This window comes from Lagopus muta, chromosome 16 (genome assembly GCF_023343835.1).
Source record: "Lagopus muta isolate bLagMut1 chromosome 16, bLagMut1 primary, whole genome shotgun sequence".
NCBI classification, from domain to species: Eukaryota; Metazoa; Chordata; class Aves; order Galliformes; family Phasianidae; genus Lagopus; species Lagopus muta.
Window position 1 is genome coordinate 8,037,977 of NC_064448.1, and position 14,545 is coordinate 8,052,521.

General features: G+C 39.2%; 1 protein-coding gene across 10 annotated transcripts in view; it reads left to right on the forward strand.

Annotated features, from left to right (window-relative positions):
* Window positions 1–14,545, forward strand: part of SULF2 (sulfatase 2) — a 137,338-nt gene that overhangs the window by 67,903 nt on the left and 54,890 nt on the right. For 7 of the 10 annotated variants that reach the window (XM_048963267.1, XM_048963261.1, XM_048963257.1 and 4 more), the window contains 2 exons: window positions 9,722–9,903; window positions 11,526–11,773. In XM_048963267.1, the coding sequence (XP_048819224.1) occupies window positions 11,599–11,773 (175 nt within the window). In that variant the 5' untranslated portion in view covers window positions 9,722–9,903; window positions 11,526–11,598. Of the gene's footprint in view, window positions 1–5,573; window positions 5,594–5,618; window positions 5,800–9,721; window positions 9,971–11,525; window positions 11,774–14,545 lie in introns of those variants that run through there. The other 3 variants (XM_048963266.1, XM_048963263.1, XM_048963259.1) reach the window with 3 other exon arrangements.

Consider the following 14,545-nt stretch of genomic DNA (forward strand, 5'->3'; position numbering starts at 1 on the left):
TTTAGAGGGACTATTGGGCTTAATTTGTTCTTTGCTGAAATGTAGTTGTAGCCAGCAAGGCTCCTAGAGTGATGATGTGTTATTTATTCTTTTAATGACAAATAGACTGCTGCCTGTGCATCTAGAGAAAATACCATGTTATTTTCCTCAAATGAAAGGAGAAATTATGATTACAAATAATAATTCAAAAGGACAGTATTGAATAGCAAAGGGACTCAGATGGATTTTAGTAATGTGCTCTACACATGAAGAAAACATAGATATGAATGACTTGAAATGGGTACTTGCGGTATAGAAAGAAAATAAAAGGCTTAAACTAAGATAATTGGGTAGAAGACCGGGATGCTGGTCAGGTTATCCTTTATCCGCTTATATAAGAAGATATGAAAGAGAAATCTAATTGCATAGAATCTGAGCACAGAAAGTAGCTGAAGGCTGATTTTTAGCCCTTAGGTATAATCAGCCTGAAGTTTTTGAAACATGGAAAAAAAAAATCAGGTCATATTATACGAACATGTGAATATTGTGAAAGTTGCAGAGTGCATTTAGAGCATTACTGATCAGAGAAACTCTCCTGGTCATGGCAGATGGACCAGTGAATGAGTGCCATGCCAGCTGCTGCTCAGTGAACATTTCTCACAAAGTAACCACTCTGTTTCTGATGGTTCAGTTCTGACCCTCAAGGAATGTCTGCAAAACACCCTCAAAAGATAAGCTTCACTATTAAAAATTCCTTACTCTCTTAAAAAGAGTTAATGATACTTGTTAGAGATACTGGCTTTGTGCATATTATACATTTCTAAACCCTTCTGGGACCCTTTACTAGTATTAAATGTACAGAAAAGAATGAACGCAGTAGTTAGATGAAGTTGAGGCTTGCTGCTCTATCTATCTTGTATCAGTTGATTTGTCATGTCCCTGTTGAAACACTGTCTAATCTGAAATACACACTTTTTTTTTTTTTTTGTTACATCACTATTTCCTTACAAAATCTTACTGAAATAAAGACAATGGCTACTGACTTCTCTAGGAGAAGTTTTAGTAGAAGTGAATGTAAGCATTTGCTGAGGAAGGAGAGCAGTAGTCAGTAGTTAACGGAATGCATCTTTCTGATCCTTATCCCATTGCTTCATATCCGTATATTTTCAGCATTGGAGTAAGAGGCAGCTTGCATGCCATACTGAAATGTTGAAAGCCTACCAAGGGAAATGAGATCAAGACGTTTTAAACAAAACATATCTGAATTCTTTATGAATAGAAAAATTTATTAAAAACAATATTAAATCACTGTTGGCTTACAATCAACTCTTCTATGGGTAATTTATAAATAGGGAAAAAGAAGGGTTGTTTTTTCACCATTTGTCATAGGAGCTGTGTGACCAATGGCAGTTCATACTTGTATTGATATTCAGATGCACCACTGAGGCTTATTAGTAATATTAATGCTCAGTGCACATTAATTTTATATGTGCAGTTCAGAATCATTCTAATAAATGTTTGCAATGAATTTCTGTTTAGATTACTGGAAGCTTTGTTTTGAGTTTGATATCCATGTAGATGAACTATCAGTGCACCGGGATGTTACTTTTGTTATTGGTACAACTTCCCAATCATCTTCACTGCTTTAATATTTCACTAAATAAGTGGCATCCGCTGTCACGAGCTGTGTTTAAGATCATTTGATTTATCTTCGCCCAGAAATTATTTTCTCTTGACTTTATGAACTCCCAGCCATAAATGAATCCTATCAGCATACTAAATCTGTATTTTCATGCTGAAGAGTGAGCAGAACAGATCCACTGCCTAGCAGTTGGAGCAATAGAACAAGGGGAAACTTTTCTTTCTCCTTGCTTTTGTTGGCTGTTACCCTTTTCCATTTTCATAACACCTTAAAGCATATTAACGATTTTATTCTATAGCATGAGTGCTTATGTATAGGAAACATAACTTAACTTTGAAAGATAAGGGTGGAGCAGTCACCCACAAAATCATTTTGAGCTGCATCTGCAATATAAAATCTACACAGTGTATGGGATGATGATATTGAATATTGGGTTTCATATTGTGCCTTCTTGACAGTACTCTGAATGTTGTTGAAGGAATATGTGCATGTTTTATGCAACTGAAATGCTGTTGTTTAGAGAAATTATAATAACATAATATTCCTATCTGGAAAATAGTTAGTGTAACCTTGGAGTGATTACAGTGGTATGATGCCCTGAGAAAATGAAGGTGAGGTCAGACTTGTATTCTATTGCTGTGTTTTTCTAAGTTTTTAAGATGAATCTGAGCATGTGCATCTGAATTGAAAAACAGGGGAAAAAAAAAGATCAAAATGACCAATGATTTGAGAAGTTTACATGATAAATAACTACAAAAATAAAGGGTAACTGAAAGAGTTGGAAAGCATTAAATGAAGTACTTAGAAGTGTGCAAGTCAGCTGTTCTATCTTGTGGAACATGAGCAGGGAGCAATATTTGAGCTCTGAAAGCACATTGTATTTGGCAACAGTGAAAAAGATGTCTCAAGCATGTTCTTTTTCTTCCATTTATGGAGTCGGCTGGTTTGGTGTTTAGTGGTGGTTGTTTTGTTTTTTTTTTTTTTTTTTAGATGACTGAACTCTCTGTGACTGTCCTGTCATTCCTAGATGTGCTCCTCCTCCTGTTCCCAAAGCTCTGTGATAGGAGTACAGTTGCCCATGCCTGCTTTCTCCACTGTTGGGTACAGGCTGTTGTCTCTGAGCTGATGAGAAGATAATGGTGTGGATCCCCCCTATCTGCCTGCTGGGTCAAGATGGCTCCCTTTGGTTCCCAAATCCATAGAGCAGTAAACATTCCAACATAAGTTGCTCAGTGCATTTTTTTGTGCCGTGCTACTTCAAAGTGAGGTGTGCAGGGAAACTGCAGGTTTAATTTTGAAAGGGATTGTTGCCTAAGAATGTGGATAGATGTGAAGGTACTAAAAAAAAATGCCTGCACATCTGTTTCCTCCTAATTTCAGTAGGTATATCCAGGGATTTTACAAACTAGGTATTTGTGTAATCGGCAATATTTGTTGTTTTGAGGTTCAATAAAATAATCCAATCTGTTAAATGACATGCTATGAGAGCTGAAATTTATTTGGTGTGCAGCAAGAAAACTGGAGGTGAAAGAAATGGTCTTCCTTCTTTATTTTAGCTTTTGGTCTCCTGATTTTTTTTGTGTGTGTGTATGTGTGTGATGGTCTATATATACACAGAGTTCTTTTACAGTTAGTGAATGAAGAGAATTTATTTCATTTAAAAAGTATAAACCTACATCATTCCTTCCTCCTTGCACCAGCATTCTTTCAGGCCTTCTTGTTTTACCAGTAATTTCACATGATTTTGTTGCCCGAGACTTCAAATAAACCACAGTGTTTTAAATGTGCCTATATCCCTTGAGTTTTTGGCACTAGGAAAATGAGCTGAAATTGCTAAACTGCTGTAACTTTGGAAACTGTTCTCCAAGTACATATAATAGTTATCTATCCTGTTTGTAACAGTGCCAAAAGAAGTTATCTTGAAATGCATGAGCTGGAAACCCATTCTCTTCAAGAGGATGCACCTTTCACTTTGCAGGGTTGTCACAAACCAGGGGGTGTATTATCCTCTTAATGCACTTGCATAACTGCCATTAACATTAATGGAAATTACATGCACTGACTGCGAGGTGAATTTACCCTTTTGTTGAAATGAATGATCAGCTGTGACAGATTTTCCAGTGATGCTAAATCAAATTTAGATTGCTACACCACTGCCCCTAATGCACATCTCAGTGTCTTTGTTGATTGTAGCTTGTTGAAGAAAGTTCGCGATGAAACTTTATTAGGTCATGTGTTCCTTATGATGGAAAATGCCTTTAAAAAGGGAGCGTGTATGCTTCCTTCTTTAGTGCAGTCCATGGACCACTGTGGTGTAGCAAACTTTGTGCAGCAAATTTCCTTCTGACTTGGTAGTAACTGTTTGCAGTCCTTCTAGAGCTGGTTCGTAGAATCTGTGCATTGCCGGCGCTGTTGGCCTGTGGTTGGGACAGAGGAATGCTGAGTTTCCTGGTTTCTGTTCCTGACCTTGCTGCTGAATGTCTTTTTGGCTCTGTATGACTCATCTGCCTTATCCAACTCAAGTTTGTGTCTAAAATATGTGGAAATAGAACACACCATAGCTCACAGGTGTGTTGTAAAACTTAATTGGCTGTGAATTGTTTTATCACGTGTTGGAAGTCACTACTGAAAGGTCAAATGCTATCTTAGAAAGCAATATAACAATCTTATCAAAACGTCAGCAACACGTAGCCCCTGTTTTCCATCCACCACCTTCATTGGTGTAACTCGCTGTTCAGGAGTGGTGTGCTGCACTAACACCGTTGTACCCTTGCAGCCCCTGGAGTGGATGCGGTTGTACTGACACAAAGTGCTGCTCTTGTGCTGCTGGCTCCTGAGCACAGCTGCCAGGTTCCCCTGCCGTGCTGCAGCTGTATGTGGGGGATCTGTGCTGCTTCAATTGAGCTGATCCAGGGTCACGCTGAACGTAGTGAAGAATGTGGCCTAATGAAAAAGGGTCAGGATGATTAGCCTTCTCCAGCAAAGTCAGAATTAGGTCATTGGAAGCAATGTTTGTTTTTAGGCAAAAATCCAAATAAATCATAAACTGAACGAGTAAATTTTCATTTTCTCTAATATATCCTGTGTGGCTTTTCAAAATATTTACTTCTTGAACAATTATGGTTCTTCCTACACATCTGCCCTGTGCTGACTTTTTTTCTTCAAACTACATTTGGCCATTTTCCTTAGGAGTTCTCAGGAACTGTCGTACTCCTGTGCTGCTTTGGACTTCAAGCAGCAAAAAAGATGGGATCGTCCTTTTCTGCTCAGTCCCTTTCTGCTCTTCTTCCACTGGTTGTTCTTGCACAGAAAAGCTGTCCTGTCCATTCTCAACCACATTTTTGCTGTAGCATCATTTAATCATAAAAATAGTGGCATTAAAATTCTTTTTATTTTTAGTTGTATGTTTGGAACTTTATGGTAAAAAAGGTGAAAGCTCAGAGTCAAGTAATTTTTGATCTGTGTGTAATTCCATATTGGACATAGTAGTAAAGTGTGAGTAAGCTCAGTGTGGCATTGTTACCAGTGTAACTTGTGAAAAAAATCATGCTTTTTGTAAAGTACCAATAAAGTAGTGTCTTTGAAAGGTGTTCTTAGACGTTCCCCAAGAATCCACGTGAGATTGTGTGTATTTAGATATTTATTTAAACATCATTGCTTTTCCGCGAAGCCTCTCTCGGTTACTAATAAGCCCTCGCACAAGTGTAAGGGGCTGCTCTAGCAGGGTAGGGGCAGTGCTCGAGGTCGCCTTGGGCCGCTTATGAGCGGACCACGACCAACGAGGGGCCATTAATTCTCTCTCCCACCCCCCGGGAGGCTCTGCGCACCCTTCCCGCGGCGGGGTCCGGCCCCGGGGCGCAGCCACAGCCCGCGGAGCTGCCGCCAGGCTCGGGGGGAGCTGCGGCCGGAGGAACAGGTTTCCTTTGCGCGCCGCCGGGGCGTTGCGTCAACGCCGGGAGGAGGATCTTCGAGGTAAATGAACTTTTTAAACGGGGAAAGGAGAAGGGAGAGGAAGAAGGACGGGGCGGGTGGAGCGGAGCACCCGCCCGAGCGCTTCCTCCGAACGCTCGCTCGGAAGCGGGCTTCGGCCGCTGCCAGAGGATGCCCTTCTCCGCCGCGGCGCTCCGCGGGCGGCCTGGCAAAGCGGCGGCACGGCGCGGCTGAGCCCCGGCTCCGCGGTGAGAGCGCGGCGGGGGAGGGGGCGGCGGCGCCCCGCAGCTGCGGCTCCGGAGGCCGAACCGGGCGGGGAGCCGGGGCGGAGGGGCTCGTGCCGCGTGGGGAACGGCCGGGGCTGGAAGTTGTGCGGGGCGTTCGGAGAAAAAGGGCCGGGAAGGCAGACGGATGCGGCTGTGCCTTCGGAAGCTCCCCGTCTTGCTCCCCGCGGCGCCGCCGCCCTTCAGCCCCGGCCCGCTGCGGCGCGGAGCGGAGGGCGCTCGGTGCAGACATCGGCAGCTCAGCACGCGGCGGGCGGTGGTCGGGAGAAGAGTTGGCACATAAGTGATGCTGTAGCACTTCGCTTCTCGTTTCATAAATCATCGCGTGCATCCGGGGAATGCGTGCGGCTGAACGTCTGTATGTGTTAACGGATGTATATACAGAGCAGGGTTTGTTTCTATATGTAGCTGCAAAAAATCTGTTTGCTGGATAGAACGTTTGTGTCAGTGACTGTTTTTGCCTACCTTTTCTGTCTTAATGTTCTTGCATTCGTTCCCTTCTGGTAAGTTGGTGGTTATTGTTGTACATAGCACAAGTTAATGTAATTATCTTTAGAATCAGTGTCTTTATGGTTTATAAAGACGTGAGGTAATAAGTGTAATAGGGGAGTAATTCTTAGTCTCTTAGAAGTTGTTGTTGGGCTGTTATCTGCACGTAGTGAAGAAAAACATGTTTGTTGGTGTGGGTTTGGGGGATCCAATTAGCAGTGAAACCTACCTGAAGGCTTATGAATGTTGTGACTTACAGGAAACCTATAGCAAAATATGCAGGAAGTGAATAGGAAGGATAGTATGGAGATGCAAAGAGTATATTATGTATTTTAAAACATTTTTTTAAAATGAAGTCCTAAGAAAAACTATAACTGAACACTGAATTCAGTGTTAGTTAAAAGGAAGTTGCATAATAAGGAAGAGATTCCACAATGAATGTGGGCTTCCCTTTGATAAATATTTAGCTTTGATATGGAATTCACCAGCGTAAGGAAGGCAGTTCAGGAGAATTCATCCGCATGGTAATCCAGTGCCCTGATAAGTCTGGGAGTTCTCTTCCTGATTTCTGAATAAACGTTGGTTGCTTGTGAAGGAAAATAATTGAGCCACGGTTTAGATAGGTAAATCAGCACAGCTATCATCACTGAGAGCCACGCTTAGCTGTGCTTAAACTTCTGACTGGCTGTGGGGAAAAAAAGAAAGAAGCAAGTAAGAGCCAAAGCAGAAGATACAGCATGCTGTTAGATTATAGCATGAATGATAACTTCAGCCTTCTCCTGAGAACCTGGTTGGATTACCAACAGAAATCTTTCCAGTTCACGAATCAAGCTGTTTTTGTCTCTTACAAACAAAATGTGATGGTTTCAAATGATGGCTGACAGCTTCAGTGAAAATGGAATGTCATAACCAAACCCGATACGTATAGGAGCAAGTCGAGAGTTAAGAGAACAGCAGAGTGGCTGAATCCATTTAACTGGCAAAGTGGTTTTAATTGGGTTGGTTGCTAGGGAATGGATCCGCCACCATGTATTTCAATGACTTTAAGCAGTGGACAAATGGCACACCTAAGTGTGCTTGAATAATGCACCTGGTTTTGGCTCCAGCTGGATGTGGAGCAGGTGTGTGTCGCTTGTTGCTAACCTGCTTTCCCTTACTGTGCAGTTCCACTTCGTGGCTTTCATGCTGTTACCCTGTTCTATTGTGGCTGCCTTACCAATTCTGTATTTCGTGTTTTGCAGTGTGCGTTTAAAAAAAAAAAGATAAGTTAGTGTAAGCAAAACTAGAAACAGCTTTGTAGAAAGTCTTAAAGTGAGATTAACTTACATTTGATTCATGAATTGATTTCGTATCTTCGTGCTTTTTCTGTTACAGGAGTACTCTGATTATATTGACACAACGTAATTTGTTTGACTTCAGGGAAGTTGCACTAGGTTTGTGCACAGGACAGTTGAGTAGCTGGTATTAGCAAGGCTTGGAGCTGCACTGTGTGCTGTCTGCTGTCAGCTACTGGGTTGACACGTGGTGATGTTACATCTGTGCCAAGCAATACTAATCAATAGCTTGATAAAAAACACCATCTGGGGATAGAACTGACATCAGTCATCCTTGTGCATCCTGCCTGCGCTGCAGTGGAACTGACGATAATTACTGAGGGCAGTATTAAAAAGTTGTCCTTCCTTGGTGTAAATGTTGGGAGTGGAACTTGTCTCCGATCTTTTTTAAATAGAATAAATGCACTAAAATCTTCAACTTTTATAATGTGACTTAGCATAATGTTCTGCGCTGCCACACAGGAGAACTGAGTTTGGCACTATTCTTATTCTCCATGCTAGCGGGAGTTAAGAACAAAAAAAGGCAGCTGTATCTAATTCAGGCTATGAAGGGAGCTGGGGACTTGTTAAACTTGACCGTAAACCATAGAAAATAAGAGGACGAGACTTTCTCTACTGCAGCCTGCTCGGAAGTTGTAGGCTTGATAAAGCTGAGCTAGGTGACCCAGCTGCAGAGTGTTTGATGCATTTCTGATAGCACTTCCCTAAATATAAAACAGTCGTTAAGTTTGCACATGTAATCTGTGAGAAAATAAGAGGCGTACCTAATTCTCATGAGAGCCACTAGAGATCAAGCATCTTTAATATTGGAGGATGGCCTGCAGAGATACATAAAGCAGTGGACCATCTGTGCCACTCAGTACAAAATGCATCATTGGAGTGGGTGCTATATTAAAAGTGAAGGCAGACTGGGGCATTGCCTGCAGACTCTCTCTGCTACTGTTGAGTCACAGTTCAGCTTGTTGATAGAAATGGGGGAAGAATATTAATGCACTTTAAGTCATATTTCCCTCCTTGAAGTTCCTTGAAGGTAAAGGGTTAAAAATACCCATCTATATTTGTCCACTGGCAGTCCATGCAAGAGGCTCTTCTATTACTATTCTCAGAACTATTTAAAGCTGGCTTTTAGGTTTTACAGCAAATATGCTGTTAGTAGTGGCACGTCTTTCTTTTATGAATACACATTTTAAGAAATAGGTTATTTTCTAAAATTGCTTTAATTTTCTTACCTAGTTACTGGTGTGAGTTTTGCACATAATTACATGCTTTGAGCTGGTTCCTGGCAGCACTTACCTTGATAATAACAGGAACATAACTCATCAAAATAGTTGACAATTTTCTGTTGAGGAGGGGGATAGAAAGAGATAACAGGTTTTGGAAGGAAATGCCTCTTGTACTTTACATGAAGTTCTCTCCTCCATCCGCCGCGTCCTCTCAGATAGAACTAATTCTTTTAACCATAAATGTACATGTTTGGTAAAGTAGCTGTGGAACAGCAGTTTAAGTACATCCCTGAATGCGTTAAGTATTTCACAGATAGATAAGCAACACTCTGAGCTGGGGACAACTTCTATTTTTAAATACAATGGAATGAGTGAGGGGCAATAAACTTTGAGGAAAAGACAGACTGAGGGGAAAGAGGCCATAAGGTTATTTCCATGCATTTGTTCAAAAGAAGTGAGAAGAACACAAAGAAGGTGATCATATGCACAGCGCTCTTCAGTGAATGTAGTTAAGATACAGCAAAAAGGGACGGCCTTCCAAATGCTGCAAGAAATGACAGCAAATGCTGTTATTCAGGGAAGTGACTGGCTAATGTAGAACAGAAGAAAAACAAAACATTAAATTTTAGATTGTCAGAAAGATAGAAATAATGAAAGCATCTATATTACTCTTTTTTGTTTGCTTGTTTTTTGGTATAGAGTAATACATGTGGAACAATCTTTGAAGATCAGAAGCCATTTCTCTACCTCTTCCCCCTAGAAAGCCAGTGTTGAGGAATATATATATGTATATATGTCTGCTAAAATTATTAATTTTTTTTCCGTCCTGTTTTGAAACAGATCCAGGTTTGCTTCTCAGGCTGCTTTTGACTTCTCTGGACAGTAGCAACACACTGAATCGGACATGATTCTTCCCAGCTCTACTGCTGCAGATGGAATTCTGACTACAAGGAATGAAAATTGATAGGACTTATTGGTGCTCATTCTGCTATAGCCTGGCAAGTCTCTGATCAGCAGCAAAGGTACTAAAACTGTATCTGGAATTTAGGAAGCTGGACTTTTCTCTTTCCCTACCCACTGAAATAAGTGGTAAGATATGTAAAAGTAATCTTTATTTTTTATGAAGAAAGTTGATCTCACCTGCTAGTGAAACTCAATAGAGAGACTACAAAAAAAACCCACCTATTAGCATACATTTTTGGAAAGCAGCCTTAGTAAATATTGCATCATACTGTAGTACATATCTGTTGACTTATATGAAAATTAAATACGTATTTCTTAAATAAGCATAGAATTTGAGTATAATTTTTCAGACCAGTGGTTTTGCTATTTCGTGAGAACTTTCTTAATAAAAATTTATCTCAACAGACACTGAGAGAGATGAAGTAATAATGTAGCTATGAAATAATCTGCTTGGGGAAAAATTGTTCTCCCAAGTGGCTATAGGAACAGAATAGCTGATGTATTTATTCGGGTGAAATATACTTGGCTAGGTTCTTTCTACTCAGGCATTTCTGGTCTTTACAAAAAGCAGAGAGCCTCCCTTGTGTCATTATTAATTGATTTTATTATTTTTTTTTCACTGCATTGCAAGAGATCATTGGCAACAGTCCAGGAAGTAGTGAGCAGCAAGTAGGGAACCCATCAGAAACTGACTCATTGATCACTAAGTCTGATGAAATAATTGGTACTTGATATTTCTCTACAGTTTCATATATTTTGACTTCTGAAAGCAGGAGAAAATGCCTTTATAGCAGAAGAAGACTGAGTGTAACTGTGATTTCAAAAATGCTTCAGCACGCTCATTTATTTTTAGGAATCTCCTTGGAGGAATGGCCAGTGTCTTTTCTGGCTCACTGGAAGGAGCAGTATCAGTTTTGCTTTGTTTTACAAACAAGGTGAACTGGGGAACTGTATTTATGGTGAAGTAAAGTCTAAGGCAGTGCAAAACATTTCAGTGGATTCACAGTCATTTGCAGTAGTAGTCTTCAATACTCAATAATACTTGAAAATCTTGGAAACCAACAGAAGTGTCAAAAGGAAATCACACCATTGACAAAGCTAGAGACTTCAGACAGTATCCTACAACAGTTTCAGGGTCTGAACAGTTCTGTACTCTAATGAAATCTGTAAGTCAAAGCAGCGAAATAGAAATCTTCTAATTTGATGATCCTTTGTGAGTTTATAAATGTGTGGTAAACTCAGTAAGTTTTAATACTGCTTAAAAATATACATAGATGTGTTTTCAACATTTGCATTTTTGATGCAATAAGCAAAAATGTCATCTCAGTACATCCCAGAACCTTAAATAAGGAGGTTACTTTTTATGTATCAAAGCAAGAATAAGAGTTTGATGCACTACTGAGCCTTTGAAATTGCTGCTAAATTTGAGCATAGAGTGAAAACTTAATTGCATATGTAAGTAACAGCTTATGAACTGTGACTTTTTCAAGTTTCTGCTTCCAGTTGTTACTAAAAAAAAGTACTTCATACTTCTTTTTTTTTTTTTTTTTTTTTTTGGTATATCTAGAATTATCTAACTCTTGCTTCTCACTTCTTTGGAGATAACTTTGTTGTTGTTCCTTTGAGCTGGGGGTGGTGAGGGAGAAGTATAAATAAATACATGTTTCTCTGTCTTTTATAGGATACCTGCAAACAAAAACGAAGTGGAAGCCATTAACATACGTTGTTCAGAGAGAACACTAAATCAACGCAATATGGCACAGCATAGTGTTGTCCTTGGATTATTCATGATGATGGTTTTATCACTGTTGGATGGAAGTTCAGCTTTCCTGTTAAATCAGCGTCTGAAAGGAAGATTTCAAAGAGACCGTAGAAACATCCGCCCAAACATCATCCTTGTTCTTACTGATGATCAGGATGTGGAACTTGGTAAGGAACCAACATAACATAAAGAGAATTTTAGGTAATGAGTATAGTGCTGCTTTTCCTTGAAGCTAGATGCTTGTTTTCAAAAAAATTATAAAATATTGTCTGTGTGTAAGATACGGTAGAAGGAACAAGATAGCAAAAGTTGAAACTTGAAACTTAGCTTTATGTAGGTTTCCAGTTGCATGCAGTTGAAGGTAATCTCTACTTAGAATGTCAAACTTCCTGTTTCTGTGGAAATATGAGATTCCTGTCTGTCTGTCTTCATCTACATGTCTAAACTGTGCTTCTGGCAAATGCAAGTATAGCCTGGGAAGCTACATGCCTAAGCAGTAGGTTTCAATTCATAACTGATTATTGCAGCATGCAATTACCCAAATTTTTTGTGTAATTACAGGCATTCGTTACGTATACAATTTTAATTTTAATTACTTAAATCTTACCTAACATATTCATACTATTCTCAGTATTGTCCGTTTAGATGTGTAGTTAATTACTGACCAAAATTGCTTAGTGTGAAAAGGTTCTGCAGTGCTATTTATGCTATTTTCTATGTAGCTATTTAATGCTATGTTAATTGTTGAAGAAAGGAGATTGAACGTGCTTTGCCTAATGATTTGGAACAATGAATTAACTGTCAGAATTTGGGTTTTCTTGTATTACCTGAGCTAGCTTATATGTACAAAACGTTGTCTGCACTTAGGAGAAGTGATTAACACAATCCAGTTTACATTTGTAATTTCACATTAAAGATACACTTTTATGTGGTTATGAAGCCCGAATCATCTGGAAGATGAGAGCTGCTGTATGTGTGGTCTGGTGGGGTTTTTTGACAAGCTGCTGTGCCAGCTTTCTAGTATCAAGCCTCAAAGAAGAAATGGAACACAAATAGTAAAGTTAATTAACTTGTATTACTTCTATACTTCTCTAGTTGAGAGGTTAATCACATCAACATGGCAATGTTCTGATAGATGCTTCCTTTTTATCAGTATTACTGCATGTCTGTAATATTGTGGTTGGTTCTGGTGGTTGCTTTTTCTTTTGTTTTGCTTTTTTGATGTTGTCACTTTTTTAAGTGGTTATTTGGATCATAAAAAGCAGTTTTAATAATGCATACCTAAAAGAACCTATGTATTTTATCTTGCAGGCTCAGAAGGTGGTCCTAAAAAATTTATCATCTTATATTTTATGCTAGCCTGCTTGTTTCTGATGCAATTGTCTAAGTCCTTTGGGCAGTATATTTCTCTTCTCCGATTACCTGATGCTTTCCAATTTCAAGCATAATGGGCACGTGTCCACACAAATCAGCATCTAACTAAGGAAAATCCATCCAGTGAAGCTGAGATTAGGTATTTGTCATTTGTGACTAGTGGCTTTGTGAGGCCCAGTATTTCTTTGAATTAATTTCTGTTTTGGTCTGTTGTCTACTGAGCTATCCAAATTAATCAAAATTGGTATTTGTGAGGATTGTGGTTAATGCATTTAAGAAACATTTAAGAAACAAGATGTGAACTACAAATAAAAAAAAATAAGGAAAACTTGTGAGCTGTGACAGCATAGCAGAGAAGGTTGTGCATAACAAAGATTTCAATTACTTGGAGTATTCTCCAACTGGTGGATGTTGTAGCTTTCATTTTTCTATTGTGGTTACATTTGAGTCAGAAAGGAGCACAGTGCATCTCAAGTGCTCCTAACAGCCTCTCTAAATTAAATAAATTTAAGGTAGTTTTAACATTAGCAGGCAGGGTTTACCAGGAGATGTTGTCTTTTCAAGAAAGGAGTTCAACTTTTTTTTATTACTGCTGCTGCTAATCAAAAGTTTATTTAAGAAGCCAAAACCCAGTCTTCTATTGAAAAAAGGATCAGACTGGTGAAGCACTGATGAAAAGAGTGTAGAATCTCCACGTTGGAAGGACAAGTGTAAATTGTAATGGGTACAGATGCAAGAAGGTGAATGAGCACCAAGATCCACTGAAACATACATGCTCAGTTGACTATCATTTTAATCAAGAGAATTGTACTGAAAAGGTGAATAGAAAGAAGAGGAATATACTGATGAGGAGAAATAATTAATTGGAACCAAATTCTTTTTCCCCCATTAAGAGCCGTGTAAGTCCATGTTATTCCCCTGTCTCTCTACTGTAATCAGGTTGCCCACTGCGTTGTTGTGGTTTAATAAACCAACTTATTATCTCATAGCTAGAAGAGGATCTAATTATTTAGAAAATATTTCAGCCACATTACAGAAATCTGAGCCAGAGGTGATACATACGTTCCTACTCGTTCCAATGTGTGAAAAAAATAAAAGTATCATGGAGATAATGTTTCTTAGTTATCATACGTGGAGATAAGTGTCTTAGAGCTGTGTTAAAATTAAAGATAAAAAAAAGGAAGTGAAGATGTGTGTGAAAAGGATGTCTAATGAGAATCGAATGGAAGGCTTTAGAGAAGTGTACGTTCTGGGATTGTGAACTTATTTGCATATAGATGCTGCTTTTCAAATTGCCCTGCAGAATTTACTGAGTCACTTGAGACTTGAAAGCTCTTAAACAAGTGAAATTTGCTAAAACTCGTGTAAATTATGACCTCTGACAGCAAAACATAGTTAATGAGAAAGTCAGTGTTATTTCATGAACAACTGCTAAACTGATAAAGGATTTTGTTTAGCTAGCCCTGATTGCAGCCTTATTGAGTAGTTAATGAAAGATACTTGTATTTGTATATGTTGTTATATGCCAGTACAGGGTTATAATAACTCACTTTCCAATATAACAT